General features: G+C 39.1%; 1 protein-coding gene across 30 annotated transcripts in view; it reads right to left on the reverse strand.

The window, feature by feature from the left end:
- Rnf38 (ring finger protein 38) overlaps positions 1–15,345 on the reverse strand; it is a 108,728-nt gene that overhangs the window by 24,025 nt on the left and 69,358 nt on the right. For 12 of the 30 annotated variants that reach the window (XR_015687499.1, XR_015687496.1, XR_015687498.1 and 9 more), the window contains 2 exons: positions 3,659–3,852; positions 1,600–1,813 (listed from right to left, as the gene is read on the reverse strand). Coding sequence is in view for 27 of the 30 variants with exons in the window: in XM_087660264.1 (XP_087516390.1) it covers positions 1,600–1,813; positions 3,659–3,852 (408 nt within the window). In the remaining 3 variants the exon portion in view is untranslated. 30 annotated transcript variants of the gene reach the window in all.

The raw sequence follows: 15,345 nt of genomic DNA on the forward strand, positions 1-15,345 counted from the left end.
CATCATTCATTCACTGAAGACCAAATTCGACCATCACCATAATCAAATACCAAATATCCACAGATGTGTCTTCCTATTTCTAAGCTATATAATGTTTCATTAGCCTAATTGACTATGGCATAGATGCCTTAATTAGTCCTAAAACTGGGGTTGGGGATTCAGCTCAGTGGTAGAGCACTTGCCTAGGAAGCGCAAGACCCTGGGTTCGGTCCCCAGCTCCGGGGGAAAAAAAAAAAAGAACAAAAAAATTAGTCCCAAAACTGGAATTAAAACTAGAAATGCTGCTTAGCTCGGTGCTTAGCTGTGTGGCTGAGATGCAAAAAACCCTGGTTTTATTCAATCCTGGGGGAAAAGTTAAATTGCTATTTCTGCTTATGTTGTTTTTTCCTCAGGATTATGCAACAGTGGCTAATTGAAGTATACACTTCAACTACCTAGAAAGCCTATTAACCTCTATTGCTGGGTCTGATTCAGTAAGTCTACTATATACGCTGTGAATTAGCATTTAGAAATAAACAGCTTGCATATATTTGTGTGTGATTAAAAAGACAACCTGTGGGAGTTCTTTCCTACCACTATGTAGGTCCTGGGGACTGAACTCAGCAAAGATTTTTCCCTATTGATCCATCTCCAGTGGCTCTGAATTGGCATTTTAAAAATGGTGCTGCCACCAATAAAAACTATTTGCAGGGGGTGGAGGAATGGCTCAGTGGTCAAGAATTACTGCAGAGGACCCAGGTTTGATGGCACCACCCACAGGTGACTCATATCTATCTAGCTGTAACTTCAGTTTCAGGAGATCTGACACCTTTTTCTGCCCTCCAGTGAGCACCAGACATATGCATAGTACACAGAAATACATGTAGGCCAAGCACCATACATTAAAGAGAAAAGCAAATCATGAGAGAACCATTTGCTTGAGGCTTTACACCAAGTCCATGATTTTTTTCTTTAAAAGCAAGGTAACAAGTAGTCCTTTAGGTCTATAGGCCAGACTCTGTGAGTCTGGAAAATATGATGTCATAGAAATCAGAATCAACTTTTCAAATATACTGTAATATTATTTGGGACTACACTAATTTTGCATAGTGTATTAATTCTACACTAGTTCTTTACTTAAGAACTGACAGAACTACAAAACTGGATCTTTCAAGTCAATGGCTTATCTTTTACAAACATTTTCTTATATTTCCTCAACAATATTTTATAATTTTCTTTATACAATTCTTTGAAGTAGTCTTCAAAATAACAGTGACTCATTTCATGTTCCTTTATTTTCTCTCTCTCTCTCATTCATTCAATTCATTCATTCAATTCATTCATTCAATTCATTCATTCATTCATTCATTCATTCAGACAAGGTCTAACTGAAGCCCTAAATAGAGGACCTCAAACTCAAGAGATTAGCTGAGATCCAAGGTGTGTGCCATATCACCTTGCTAAATTTCCATTATTAAAAGGGATCAAGAACTTAAATAAGCCACACTTCAGGAATTAGAGAAACCTGCAACAACAACAATCAATCAATCAATCAATGGGTCCTAACAAACCACCATTAACTTTGGCCATTTGTATCTCCAGGATACTCTGCTACTGTACCTGGTCATGTATGTCAACCATGACTGCATTCTGCTGGGGTGGATGAGCAGCTGGATGTAACAGACGGGGAGATACATTCGGAGGGTGGAAGGCTCGAGGTTCCTCTATTGCTTGCTGTTGTGCATAAGGGAGATGGTGATAGTTTTCATCTTGACTAATGGAATTATGTCGAGACAGACGTTCCCTTCTTCCTCGCTGACGCCTAACAGGAGGACTGTAATAGGGTAAATGACAGAAAAGGTCATTACTATAATGCTTACTGGTATGATCCATCAGGATTCCAATTATCTATTACATGTGTATGCATGTTATCTTTTGATTATATATTTGTCTCCTCTGTTCTGAATGTACAACAGTTCACCATACAATAGGAAAAGACTATAAACAGGTATTTAAGCTGTAACTTAAAGAAAAATCCACATACTAGTAGTCACATATAACTCAAACATTTCCATGTAGTATATAGTACTGGGCATTTAAAAAAGTTAAGTATCTAAACAAAGTTTAACTCTGACAGATTTATTTTGGCTAATTTGAGATATCAATGGTGATTTTTAAAATCATATCCAATCTTCTCAGAATGCTGTAACAAAACATTATAACCTGGATGTCTTAAATAGGATCTTGTTCTCTTCAAGTTCTAGGGCTCCCAGTCTCTGATTGAGGTGTAACTGACCTAAGAATTCTGATGAGAGCTCTATTCCTGGCTTTCAGACACTCTGCCTTACCCTCGTGTCTGTATATGGCAGAGTGAGCTCTCTGATGTCCCCAATCATAGAAACACAACCCATTAGACAAGGACTCCTTCCATATACCCTTACTCAACCTCAGTGACTTCCTTAGAAGTCCCATATCCAATGATAATCATAATGGAGGTTAAAGCTTCACCGCACGAGTTCTTGTATAGAGGCACAAAATCATTTAGTCCATAAATTTCCTCTGATTACTATTATTGTGTATATGGAAACAGGTACCTCAACTCAAACTGATTTTCTTGGAATAAGAAAGTGATCTCTGGCAACTAAAGGACAAGGAACTGAGGAAGAAATTAAGTCTTCTGAGAAGGAAAGGCAAGGTCCACACTCCATTGAAAAGATGAACTAAATTTACTCCAGTTTTGTTAAAGACAGCTCTTAAGGGATGCAGACACTGGTAGGGCAGATGTAGGCCATCTCTAAGCTCTAATATGTTCTAACAGTGATAAGGTTTAGAACACATTTTTCAATTACCAGGACTGTACACTAGCCCAGAAGAAGGGGTGTGTGTTGAGGGGTACTAAACATAGGGCTGTTATAAAAATTTAAAATGTGATTTTTTTTCTTTACCTCAGCTAGTTCCCAAATAAGACAAAGACTATAAGATTTATTTAATCAAGCTTTACAGCATAATATGGGAACAGTTATTAATCTATTCTAATCCTCTAGCCAATCTGGCTACCATACTGGTCCAGATGCATTTTAATGGTGTCTCCCCAACCCTCCCCCCACATCAGAAGTCCAGCTCTATTCTCTCCCCTGCTCAGACATTGGCTGATCAGCTTTTATTGACAAATCAGAGAATAAATGGGGAGCAGTATTTATACAACAGTGAGCCAGGAGAGTCTTAGAATAAGCATTACAACACCATGTCTAGATTGCAGCCAAACATGGTTGCAGAGAAATCAGCATTTGAACAATGCAAGGGTAATCTTTACATAGCGTATAATAACATTATGCCCACACAGGACTTTATGGACAGTAGGCAAATAATCTACCTTTAAGTTATAGTCTAGCTTCACAATCCGTTCTAAATCAAGGCAGTGGAATTTATATATAATGGCCAAGATCCACGTTAGGTAGATCCCTTTAGTCTCTTTCCTTTTCTTCAGTTATTAATGAGGAGCTTAATGAATTCTTTACAACCTAAGATAGAAACCTAAACAACTTTCAACTTTTATGCATGAATATACATATGTGCAGGTACAGACATTTATATCTAAAGAAATATGCTCTCTGACACTAAAAACTAGTCACAAACCCACCAGTGGAAGTAAAGAAAAGAACAAACAGTGATCACTAACCTTCTCCTGTTGCGTGCAGGTGTGTTACATCGTTCCCCTGAGAAGTGATGCTGATTTGGTCGAACTGAAGGGGGCTGCCTATTTGATGTCATCTCCCATGGTCGCATTGGTGGTGAGGGAGCTGGTGATGCTGATGTATAATCAAAGACTGAATGAGAGAGGCGCTGTCTCTTAGGACTTGGACTATCTTCACTCTGCCAACACAACCAAAAGGATCGACTGAATAAGCCATATGGAATTTACATTACTTCATATGCAATAGGTAAAACCTGCATTTCTCACAAAAACCATAAAGGATAGGCACTGCACTAACAATCCATATTTAAACTTCTAAGTTAGGAAATGTAGGGGCAGAGGTAGAGAAAGGGGGGTTGCAAAGTAAATATCCATGTAAAAATTGAACTTTGAAAATCACCACACTGGATAACAACAAGTGAGAGACAGCTAAGAAGCCTGACCTTCTGGAAATGCTAGCCCACTGAGGAATGCCACTGTGCTATCAGCCATCCGCTCATCCTTTAGACAGTGATGGCAAGTTTGGTTAGGAAGAGACCCCCCCGCCCCCTTTTCCTGAGCAGGCCTGATCTCGGGTGCTAAGCACACACCTCTACCATTCTTGTTATCTAGGAAGTTATTTCTTCAGTGATGGTTACATGGATAAACTTTACATAAAAGAGAGCCAACTGACTAAGATCAACAATTCTTTTTAGAATGTCATAGTACTTTGCGAGTATCATCCAATATTCAAAGGTCATAGTATAAGCTTTGGAGCTATAAAATTTATATGACCATGTAATTGCTATTAACTCCAGGATTCCCCAACCAATTCAATTTCCCAATTGCATCTCACCAACTGCCAAAATTCCAAATTAGCTGAAAGTATGGCAGGCTACAACTACATTTTGTTAGAAAGACTGTTCCATTTCTGCGCTACCTAATCTATACCCCCAAGTTTTAATTATTAGTCATTGAAATACTTTTGATATTTGTGAACATATACTATAAGTTTATATTTATTTTTATTTTATGCATGCAGGTGTTATGCGTGCATGTCTGTGCACCATGTGTATCCAACACCTGTGAAGACCAGGAGGATATCGGAGCCTCTGGAATTAGAGTTACAAATGGTTTTCAGCCATATGGGAGAGGTGGGGGGCTAGAAACTGGACCCCAGTCCAATGCAAGTCCAACAAGTGCTTTGACCAGGTAAGCCACCTGTCTAGCCAACAGAGACAAGCAAAGAAAACAACTGATTTTAGGAACAAAGCAAACTGATCAATGGAGCCGGGCCTAGAGTGTGACCCCAGAACTTGGGAGAAGGTACCCAGAGGACTGGTAGTCTAAGGCCATCCTTGGTTACACAGAGAGAGTTCAAGGCTGGGTTAGGCTGTATGAGACCCTCTCTTAAATAAAAAAAAATAAATAAAATAAAAAAAATAGCTCAATGGGTACATTTGATCTTTCAAAACTGTTTAGCAAATGTATCACTAAAATATCACCTAACCTATATACTCTTAATGGTATTATTTAAATATACTTGTTTAATTATTTTAATAGAAAGCCAGGTTTTATAATGAGACTCCCCAAACTTTAAGAGCACACAGGCATACACGCACACATTTCTATGTATGTCACATATGTACAGGAAGGTAGAAGATTACTGCCTAGTAGCGCAGACAGACCTCTAACTTGTCCATAGCTAAGAAAGACTGAACTTCTACGGACGCCACCCTCCTTGTCCTGAGCGCTGGGGTTACAGGCAGCTTATGTCATATTCCACTTTATATTTTCTTGTTTTTGAAGGCAGTGTGTCAAAGTAGCCCACACTGGCTTTGAACTCACAGATCTATCCACTTCTACCTCCTAAATAAATGCTGGAACTAAGAAGGTGTGCGCCACCTACCCAGTAAGAATTGCTACTTGTGATCTGAGATTCCCAGTGACACTCGGTGCTGCTAGATAGAATCAAACTCCAAAAACCACTGAATTACCAGATGGGGCTGTCTTTTTGAAAAAAAGAAAAAGTTTTGAATTCTCGAGTTGTCAACAGTTTACATGTGTAAAACGTTAAGTCATACAACTACTATCTACTGTACTGAGCACTGGTATAGACTGGGAACCAAGGGAGGGAAGGGAGCAGCAGGGTATGGAGGTCTCAAGATGAGTATCAAACAGAAGCAGAAGCAGGTTCCAGCTTCTATCTGACGACTTTAACTATCATTCTACTTTTTGAGAATTTCATTCCCAAAGAAGGGAGGCAGGCTTATGTTAAAAGAGGTGTAAAGGTTCATCTTGACTAACATGATGGGATAGAGAATCAAGCTCATGAGCATGTCTGAGAAGTTTCTAGATTAAGAGTTAACTGAGGCAAGAAGATCAATTCTAAATACAATGGCTGGGGTTTTGGACTGAGCCGAGGAAGGAAGTCGAGCAACTCTGCTTCTTGGAAGTGGGTCGGGGGAGGTGGCACAATGAGACCCCACTGCCTCCCATTCTCACTGCCACAAGGAACCATACTTAAAATGTGAAGTCTACAGACCTGAGCTCTATCCACAAAAAGCACATAAAAAGCAAAGCTAACCCCAGCATTTGGGACAGACAGAGACAGCAGAGTCCTTGGTCAGGCAGTGTAACCTACTATGATGAGATCCAGGCCACTGAGACCCTACCTCAAAAGACAACCTTGTACAAGAAGGCTGACCTCTGCACCAACATGAGGAAAACAAGACAAAGCACAGAAATGTTAACAAAGACTGACGCGATTGGTCACCAAAAGTCACAAATGGCAAAAGCTTTTTGTCCACTAACACTGGTGATAGGCTAGGGCAGTGGTTCTCAACCTGTGGGAGTTGATCTACCCTTTCACAGGGACTGGCTATCAGATAGTCACATTATGATTCATAACAGCAAAACTAGTTAGGAAGTAACAATGAAAACAATTTTATGGTTGGGGGTCACCACGACATGAGGGACTGCATTAAAGGGTTGCAGCACTAGGGGAGGTTAAGAGCCACTGGGCTAGGAGCAGGGTTTGAGCCCAGAATCACTTCAGGCAGGGAGGCATGGCAGTGCTAGGGAGGCGGATGGATCTATGGGGGCCCCTGACAACCTAGCCACCTTGTCTCTAGGCTAGTGAAAACTATCAGACACAACAGTAAGGCTCAAGAACAATACCTTCTCTGCTACGACTGTCCTAATAATGAGCCATATGTCTAACTCCATGTTTATAATAAAAATGATTATTTTATGCCCAAAGAAAGCTAACTACAGAAGAGTTGAGTTCTTGGAAAATGGAAGCCTCACCTAGGAAACAGAGAGGGTGTTTTGAGAGAGAGAGAGAGAGAGAGAGAGAGAGAGAGAGAGAGACAGACAGACAGACAGACAGACACACACACAGAGAGAGGGAGAGAGAGAGAGGGAGGGACAGAGGGAAGGAGGGAGGGAGGGAGGGAGGGAGGGAGAGAGAGAGAGAGAGAGAGAGAGAGAGAGAGAGAGAGAAAATGGGAATACAAAAAGGTTGAGCCTGGCAGCAGAGACCTGTTAATACTAGCTGAACAAAGCAAGTCCCTGACTCAAAGTTAAAAAAAAAAATCAGTAAGCATATAAGCAAAATAAATAAATAAATGGCCGGAGAGATGGCTTGGTATTGTTCTTGGAGCCCATATTCATATAGTGGCTCATGTTATAGCTCCAGGTGTGTGCCCATGCGCGCGCGCGCACACACACACACACACACACACACACAAATCATTTATCTGAGAATCAATCCCCTTCTCATGGGGTAACAAGGTTCTATTACTTATGGCATGTCTGTGTGAGTGTATGTAGGTACCCTAGGAAGCCAGAGGAAGATTTCAGATCCCTTCAGCTAGGATCACAAGCATGTGTGAGCTGTTGTAATGGAAACTGGGATCCAAACTCCAGTCTTCATGGTTAAGAACAGAAAGTACTTTTTACCACTGAGCAATACTGAGTAGTGTCTACAGCATGTCAGGTTTTTAAGGGGAAAGGCACAGCTGAAACAAGGGACACATTTTGACATGAGATTTAGCCAGTGTGTCAGTATTTCTCAGGACTTCTGAAGACCCACCTACTTTCTTATCCAGGGCAGAAATTGAATAGAGAGAAATCTCTGGCTCTCCACTAGAGAATACGGTGGAAAGCCTTGTGCTAAAGGTAGAGGAAAGATTAAATTAGTACTATAAACAAAATTAAAATACTTCTTACTTCTCAATGAACCTGAGGGATTAGAGTAACCCGTATGACTAGTTAGAGGGTGTAACATTACTAGTTAGAGGGTGTAGCATACGGCTAACATGGGCAAAGGTCTCTGTGCAACTGTCAACAGCTTTGGAGAAAAAAAAAGCAAAACAGGAAAAACACCAAGCATAGTTAGCTCTAACTTTTAACTTTAATCTATTGCATTTGTAATTACTAAGTTTAAAGTTAATATTCATTCCTGAAACCTTCAACAGAATATGGAGAACACAGAAAATGAGAAGTATTTATTAATATCTGTAGTTAAGTGTATTGCTTAGCAATTTTAAGAATTCTTTTATTTTTGGATACAGGATAGCCCTGGCTGGCCTGAAACTAACTATGTAGACTAGGCTGGCCTTAAACTCAATAAATCTACTTGTCTCTGCCTCCCAAACTGGGATTAAAGGTGCATGACATCCAGCCTTAAAGTTCCTCTCTGCCCTTCCTTTCTTTCCTTCCAGTTTTGTTTGGTTTTTGAGGTAAGGTGTGTCTCTGTCTCTATCTATCTCTCTGTCTCTGTCTCTCTCTGTCTCTCTGATTCTCTCTCTCCCCCCCACCCCCCAGACTGGGCAGTCCCAGAACAATATGTCGACCAGTTTGATCTTGAACTTGCAGAAATCTGCCTCCTTCAGCCTCAAGAGTGCTGGAATTAAAGGCACTTGCCACCAACTCTGGCTTTAAATTTCTTAAGTGTCAAGTCACCTAATTATATTGAGCTTCTATATGCAGACAATTCTGTAATCAAATATCAATATGCCACACAATTCAGACAGCTATGCTTCCTAAAACTACTACATGCTAAATTCTTACAAATATTTACAGAAATGTGAGTATCTATCGGTAGAGTGATACAGTAAACACAACACAGCTAAAATCAGATGAGGCCCTCGCTCCACAATTGAATGCAAGTGTGCACCTTGAACATTTTAAAGCCTCTTTCCTTACTTAGAACAAGATGTCTAGTTTATTCTGAGATTTAAAAACAGTAAGACATAATATACACGTAACAGAAAATCCAGCACAAATCGTAAAAGGAGTACCAGACTAAAGAGCCCTGAATCACCTATAGGTACCCACAGCACATGCCAAACTTAATGTATCCTAAGTATTTCTCTTTAATCAAAGTTCAGTAGCCAAAATGAGCAAACCCAAGGGATCTCATTAATAACCCACGGTGAATTTAATATATCTGTACTCATTTTCATCTTATTAAATTTCTTTAAATCAAACTTGTATGTATCGGTACTAAGAGGTACGGAAAGCAAACACATTATGTTCTGGGCCCTAAGCAAGTAGCGATGGCTTAAAATAAATGCTTTCCTACACCGCTCAGGTGTCTTAGTATTTTCTATTTTCCTACAGAAACTGAATGGTTAGAACAAATGATTATGACAAGAAAGATTTTTAAAAACAGAGTATTGAGTGGTAAAATAGTCAACAGTAGTACAAGAGAAGAGACTCTTCAGAAAAGCTCAGTTACCTTCCAGAAGTCTCTGAGAAGCATTTATCCCAGACGACAGAAAAGTGAGAGGACACTCACAAGCCTGTTTAAACCTTCCTAGAAACAAGCTAGACTCTGTGGCTGTCAGCCCTGTGTAGGGAAAGGGTAAACATATAAGAACCTGGAAGAAAGCTTTGAAGTGAGCATCCTCTTGAATGGTAGTGTCCTGATCACTTGGGAGGAGAGGGAACAGGCTCGGAAGTCTCACCCTTTCACAAATCACCTTGTTAGGATGGCCAGGTAGAGGTGCTGAATTTGCCCCGGGAGATATCTGGGAAAAAGAGGGAGAAGAAAAGGATAGTTCATGGCTAGCCATACAGATATGGAGAGTCAAGCCTATGAAGGACAGTTTGGGTTTTTCTAGTGCCTGATGATTCTGTCAGCAGAGGGAGTGGGGAGTAACTTTAAACATCAAAATATACAGGAGGCCTCTAGCAGTAGAGCTTCTCACACAAAAAGGTTTGAAATAAAAAACATCACAGCTTGGGAATTTAAGTTCTTGTTTCCCAAATACCTAGTATTAACCTCTTTTGTTGATGACCCCTAAAGGTCAGACCTCAGGTTAAGACCCGAGGTTAAAATCACTATACTTGTGGTGAATGTCTGCCTACACTGGATTTTTTCCTCAATGCACTTTTACAACTTTTAGCGAGCATGGTGAAAAAAGACTTGACAATACTTATGTTAAAAGTTCTATACTATCAGCCGAAGGACAACATATACAAATGTTCTGTTTGTCTGGGAATGGCCTCTCCACTCTATTTAGTAAACTTTAGCTACATTCATTCAGTACCAAGGAGACTGAAGCAAGAACATCCCAAGTTTAAACAAACCTGGGCTAGAAAGCATGATTCTTTCTAAGATTTATCTTAGAAAGCAATCGAAAACCCTCAAACAGTAACAAAAGGCCAAATAACTGAAACAACACAAAACTAGAGGCTCTGCTAAGGAAATGAAGATAATTCTCATAAGCCTGAAAGTAAACTACTGTAGCTTAAAACTCTAGACTGTGGGGGCTGGGGATTTAGCTCAGTGGTAGAGCGCTTACCTAGGAAGCACAAGGCCCTGGGTTCGGTCCCCAGGTCCGAAAAAAAGAACCAAAAAACTCTAGACTGTGGGTTAAATCTCCTTAAATTTGTGTGACTCTGTAGCAATTTAAAACCATGAACAACACTCTTCACTATGCTGTGACAGTGAAGTTTTCCTTGGGGACTCCATAAAGATTTGCTGTGCTCACACATACAAAAAAACAAAACAAAATAAAATAAAATGTGCTTAACACTATGCCTTGACAGTGTTTGCCGCCGCATTCCTTCCCTCAGTCTTAGATTTAAGAGTCTCCTTAGTTACAAGCTCTAAACTAGAAAAAGGCATGGTTTCCTACCTTCAACAAGAATATGCTATCAAAGAAGGAGGGAGAGGGGAAAAGGGAAGAACAATAACCAAGTAAATCACTGCTTAGCAAGGTTTTGATGAAGTCGACATTGAGTGCTATGCTCTGATAACTGGCAGTATAGTAAGGAACAGACAACTTTCAGGATGGCAGATAGGAAAGAAGATGCTAGAGAGGAAATTAAAAGACATCATAAAATTGAATGCTGTAATACAGCTATGCTTTGATCATCTCTGGCCCATCATAACTTTGCTGTCAGTGTGGGATAAATCTCATAAACGTGGTAAGAACAAAAACACTGCCAAAGTTCTACTGCCATCCCTCAGAAGTGAGTAAAGAGGAACACTGGTTAGTCTACTACACAGTGTATTCTGGATATAAACTATAGTTTATCTCTGTATTACAAGCATAATGTGCTAATGTTCTTTACATTTATGAGTATGCACAGCTGAAGGGATATTTACTGCTTTCCAAAAGCTAAGAGTTACATACATATATGTTAAAGAACTAAGCTATAAAGATTGAAAAATAAAAATCTCAATGAACTTATTTTAACTAAAAAGCAAAGGCCAACACAATGGCTTAGGTAAAAGGTCTTGCCATCAAGTTTGATGACCTGGATTAGATCCCTGGAACCCACATAGTGGATAGAGAAAGAGAACTTACTCCCAAAAGTTTCTGACCTCCACGTGTCATGGATTAAATGTGTGCCACCCTAATTAAATAAACGCGAAAAAGGGCAGGACAAAACGATACAAGCAACCAAAGATAGTATGATATTTAAGTACCATCACGCAGAAAAATACTGGGACATAATTGAATTGATAATAAAATAAAAGGAAGATTTGATTCCCAGCGTATCAAAAGTAAAAAAGTTCACTCAGCCTTGCAAGCAGTTTGAGCCTCTAATCATAAAATTCCAGAAGCTAAGATAGGACTGTTATAAATTCTAGGCCAGCCTTACATAGTAAGTCCTTTCTCAAAATAATAAAACAAATCAAAAATAGATTAGAGATATATTTGCCATTCTTGATCTTCATTCAGCAAGGAATGTCACAGATTCTCCCCCAAAAGAGCTATTTCTTCTTCTAGTTAGTACTCTACTGGCAATCTTAGGGCTTTTTTAATGTTCACAGTAAATAAAATCTGTAGTGCTTTTTACCCTTTTAAAAGTAAATGGATGTTTTGTCTTTATCTGTTCACCACATGTGTGCCAGGTGCCCTTGGAGGCCAGAAGAGGGCACTGTATACCCTGAACTGGAATTATATACAGTTGTGAGATGCCTGTGGGTGCTGGGAACCAAACTCCAAGTCCTCTGAAAGAGCAGTCAGTGTTCTAACTGCTGAGCTCTGTCTCTGGCCCTGTACTGTGTTTTAAGCAGGCCATTTACCGTAAACAATCATGGTCAGTTTTACAAATCAAAAGCACAAGCACCTGGCTAGCAAACCAGAAATCAGTTGCCTTATTCTTCACTCTTAGATCCTTTCAAAAATTAAGAGTTCCATCATTATGAGTAAAAACAAACAACAAACAAACAAACAAACAACAAAAAACCCTGGCACCCTTGGCTCTTGTCATACTAAGAGCTTTCAAGTATCTTTTCTATCCACAATAGTTTTCTTCTGTCAGAAACTCCATTTATCTCTAAAGGCAAATAATATGGTGGAAGAAATTATATTCAAGTCCTATAGTATCCATAATAAACCAGTGCTGGGCTTGATCAGAACCAGAACTGATCCTTACGGTAAATTCATAGTTTTACTTGTATGGAGTATATGATAAGCGGACTTCCTATTTAAGATGTCACCATAAATTCTCATCACTTATGTATAATCCTCCCCCACTATACTTCCAGCAGATTCCATTGATTTGAGGTGGGGGTGTGACAAAGTAGGAGTGCATCTCAGGGTAATCAAGATTCCAACAGTTGATTTTAAGTTAATCAGGAAAGAGAGATCATCCTAAGAGGGCTCGACTTAATCTGAGGAAGTTCCTAAAAAACAGGACGGAGCCATTCTTGAAAAGATCTCTATGAGCCTTTCAAACTAAGGGAGCATAGAGCAGGGAACTGGGGATAGCAGCCCTAGGCACTGGGGCAGTTACCATAATCTATCAACCACTAATTTCAAAAGAGAACAACCAAGTAAAGAGTTTGAGCTCCAGCCAGGTTAAGACAGATACTGAGCAGAAGACCCACTCACTTAGACCAGGACTTCTCATACAAGGCTTCTCGTTGGTTGGTTTTCTTGAGAAGTGTCTCACTATGTAACTCAAACTGGCCTTGAACAAGAGATCTGTTTGTCTCTGCCTCCCAAAAGCTGGGATTAAAGCCCTGCACTACAAGTAAATTTTAAGAACAGGTTTTTGTTAAATTCCAAGTAATCAGATAAATACAAGAGAAAGCTAACTTAACATACTATACATCTGAATTTACTAAAATGAAATGTTCAGAACTCAAACTTCCTTTACAGAAGCATAAACTAAGACATTTTGTAGGGCTAGGATATTATTCAACGGTAGGGCACTTACCTAGCATGCACAAACCTTGTGTTTCATTTCTCAGAACCCCCTCCCATGCCATTTTTTTAATTGAAACAAAATCTCAACCTGTTCATGGCTAACTTCATGCCAGGAGATGAACTGGGCCCTGTGTTGATTAGTTTTGTCAACCTGACACAAGCTACAGTCTCATCTAGAGAAGGAACTTCAAGAGAGAAAATGTATCCTCAAACTGGCTTATAGGCAGGGCTTTTAATCCCAGTAGGGAGATCTCCTAGTGTTCAAGACTAGCATGCTCTACATTGTGAGTTCTGGGCTAGTCAGAGCTACACAGTGAGACCCTATCTCAAATAAATAAGACAAGCATATATATATCTTTAAAAGGCCTATAAAGCATTTTCTTGATTAATGTCTGACATGGAGGGCCAGGCCCATTATGAACAAGCAGTACCATCCCTGGACAAGTGGACCTGGATTGTGTTAGAAAGCACATTGAGCAAAACAGTATAAACAGCATTTTCCCATGACCTCTACTTCTGTTCCTGCCCTAGCTTCCCTTCATGATGGATTATAAGCTATATATAAGTGAAATAAACTTTTTCCCAAGGTTGTTTTTGGTTACTGTTTATCAAACCAACAGGAAGCAAACCAAGACAGGCTCTCAGATCTTTACACACTGTACAGGTTAACTGAACTGACTAAAAAGTAATGCACCTCAGAAAAACCAAACAGGACCTTAACTCTTAGACTCTACTAATTCCCTAATCCATTTTGTAGTTTTAAACAGCTTCAAAAGTAACACTGTTCTTTACCATTTAGTTTGACCACCATTAGTCTGTAAATCAATTTAAGCATACTTCCACTTACTTAAAAATAAACTTGTTACCTTATAAAAACTGTTAGACATAATTTCACTGTTTCTTCCTTGATTAGAACTAAGGTTTTACCACACTTCTAAACTGATACAATTGTTAGTCTCTAACCTACAAATGTTGAGCATTAGGGATATTTGGTTAAGCTTAGGCTTCTACATGACACAGAATCACACTGGAAAGGAGAGTAAAAATCTGTAATCTCAGAACTTGCTTTTTAAAGTCTGTTTACATGTAACTATATGAAATTCACCCAGTGTGGCTGGAAAGGAAGACTAATGTTTACACAGACCTTTTAAGCATCAGTGCATTAGTACATTATACTTTGATTCATTTGGCCCTTCTCTGGGCGGCTAATACATCAATAACAATTTAATCCTTGTCTTAGAGATTAGCACAATTGCACTATTGTGCCAATAGGATTTAAGGAAATACTGTTCCTTCTAAAATTGTTTCTAATGTTAGCTTTCAACTATATTCAGTTAGGTTTTTTTTTCCATAAAAATGAATGAAGCAGAGAGATTTAACAGTCTTCTGTACTAGCTTTTTTGTCTGATTTTAAGACATAGAATGGCCTTAAACTCACAAGCATCCTGCTTCAGATTCCTTGGTATTAGGATTAAGGATGTGCACCACAACTTCCAGGACAGTACCAAATAATGTACATTTTACAAATTATGTTACTTGAAACCGACTTCAATCCCTAGGATCCACAAATACACCTGGTACAGGTGAGGAACGCACATAAAGTAAATTAAAATTTTAAATTTATAATTTTTATCAGTACTTTCTTTCCTCAATTACTTTTTATTTTTTGGTGGACTTTTTTTTTTCTGAAATCCTTTCAACAAATCTATTATAAATTGTTGATGTAGTTAAATTAGGTTTGTGACATTTCTATACATTTATAAATTATGCCTGCCTTCCTGTCTTTCATGCCCCCACTCTTTCTGTTCCTTAATTGTCTTTCTTCAGAGAAAGCATGCCACATTTGTCTGACTTAATTTGGTTATCACAATGGTCCCCTCAGTTCCACCAACTTTCCTGGAAATAAACAAATATAATAAATTGTGGAACAAAAAGCAAAATCACAAAAATACTGAATCTAAAGTATGTGCTCTGAAGCAAAAGAGGTCAAAATCCTGTAATTCTGTAAATGTT

This window comes from Rattus norvegicus, chromosome 5 (assembly GCF_021556685.1).
Source record: "Rattus norvegicus strain SHRSP/BbbUtx chromosome 5, alternate assembly SHRSP_T2T, whole genome shotgun sequence".
In the NCBI taxonomy this organism is placed as follows: domain Eukaryota; kingdom Metazoa; phylum Chordata; class Mammalia; order Rodentia; family Muridae; genus Rattus; species Rattus norvegicus.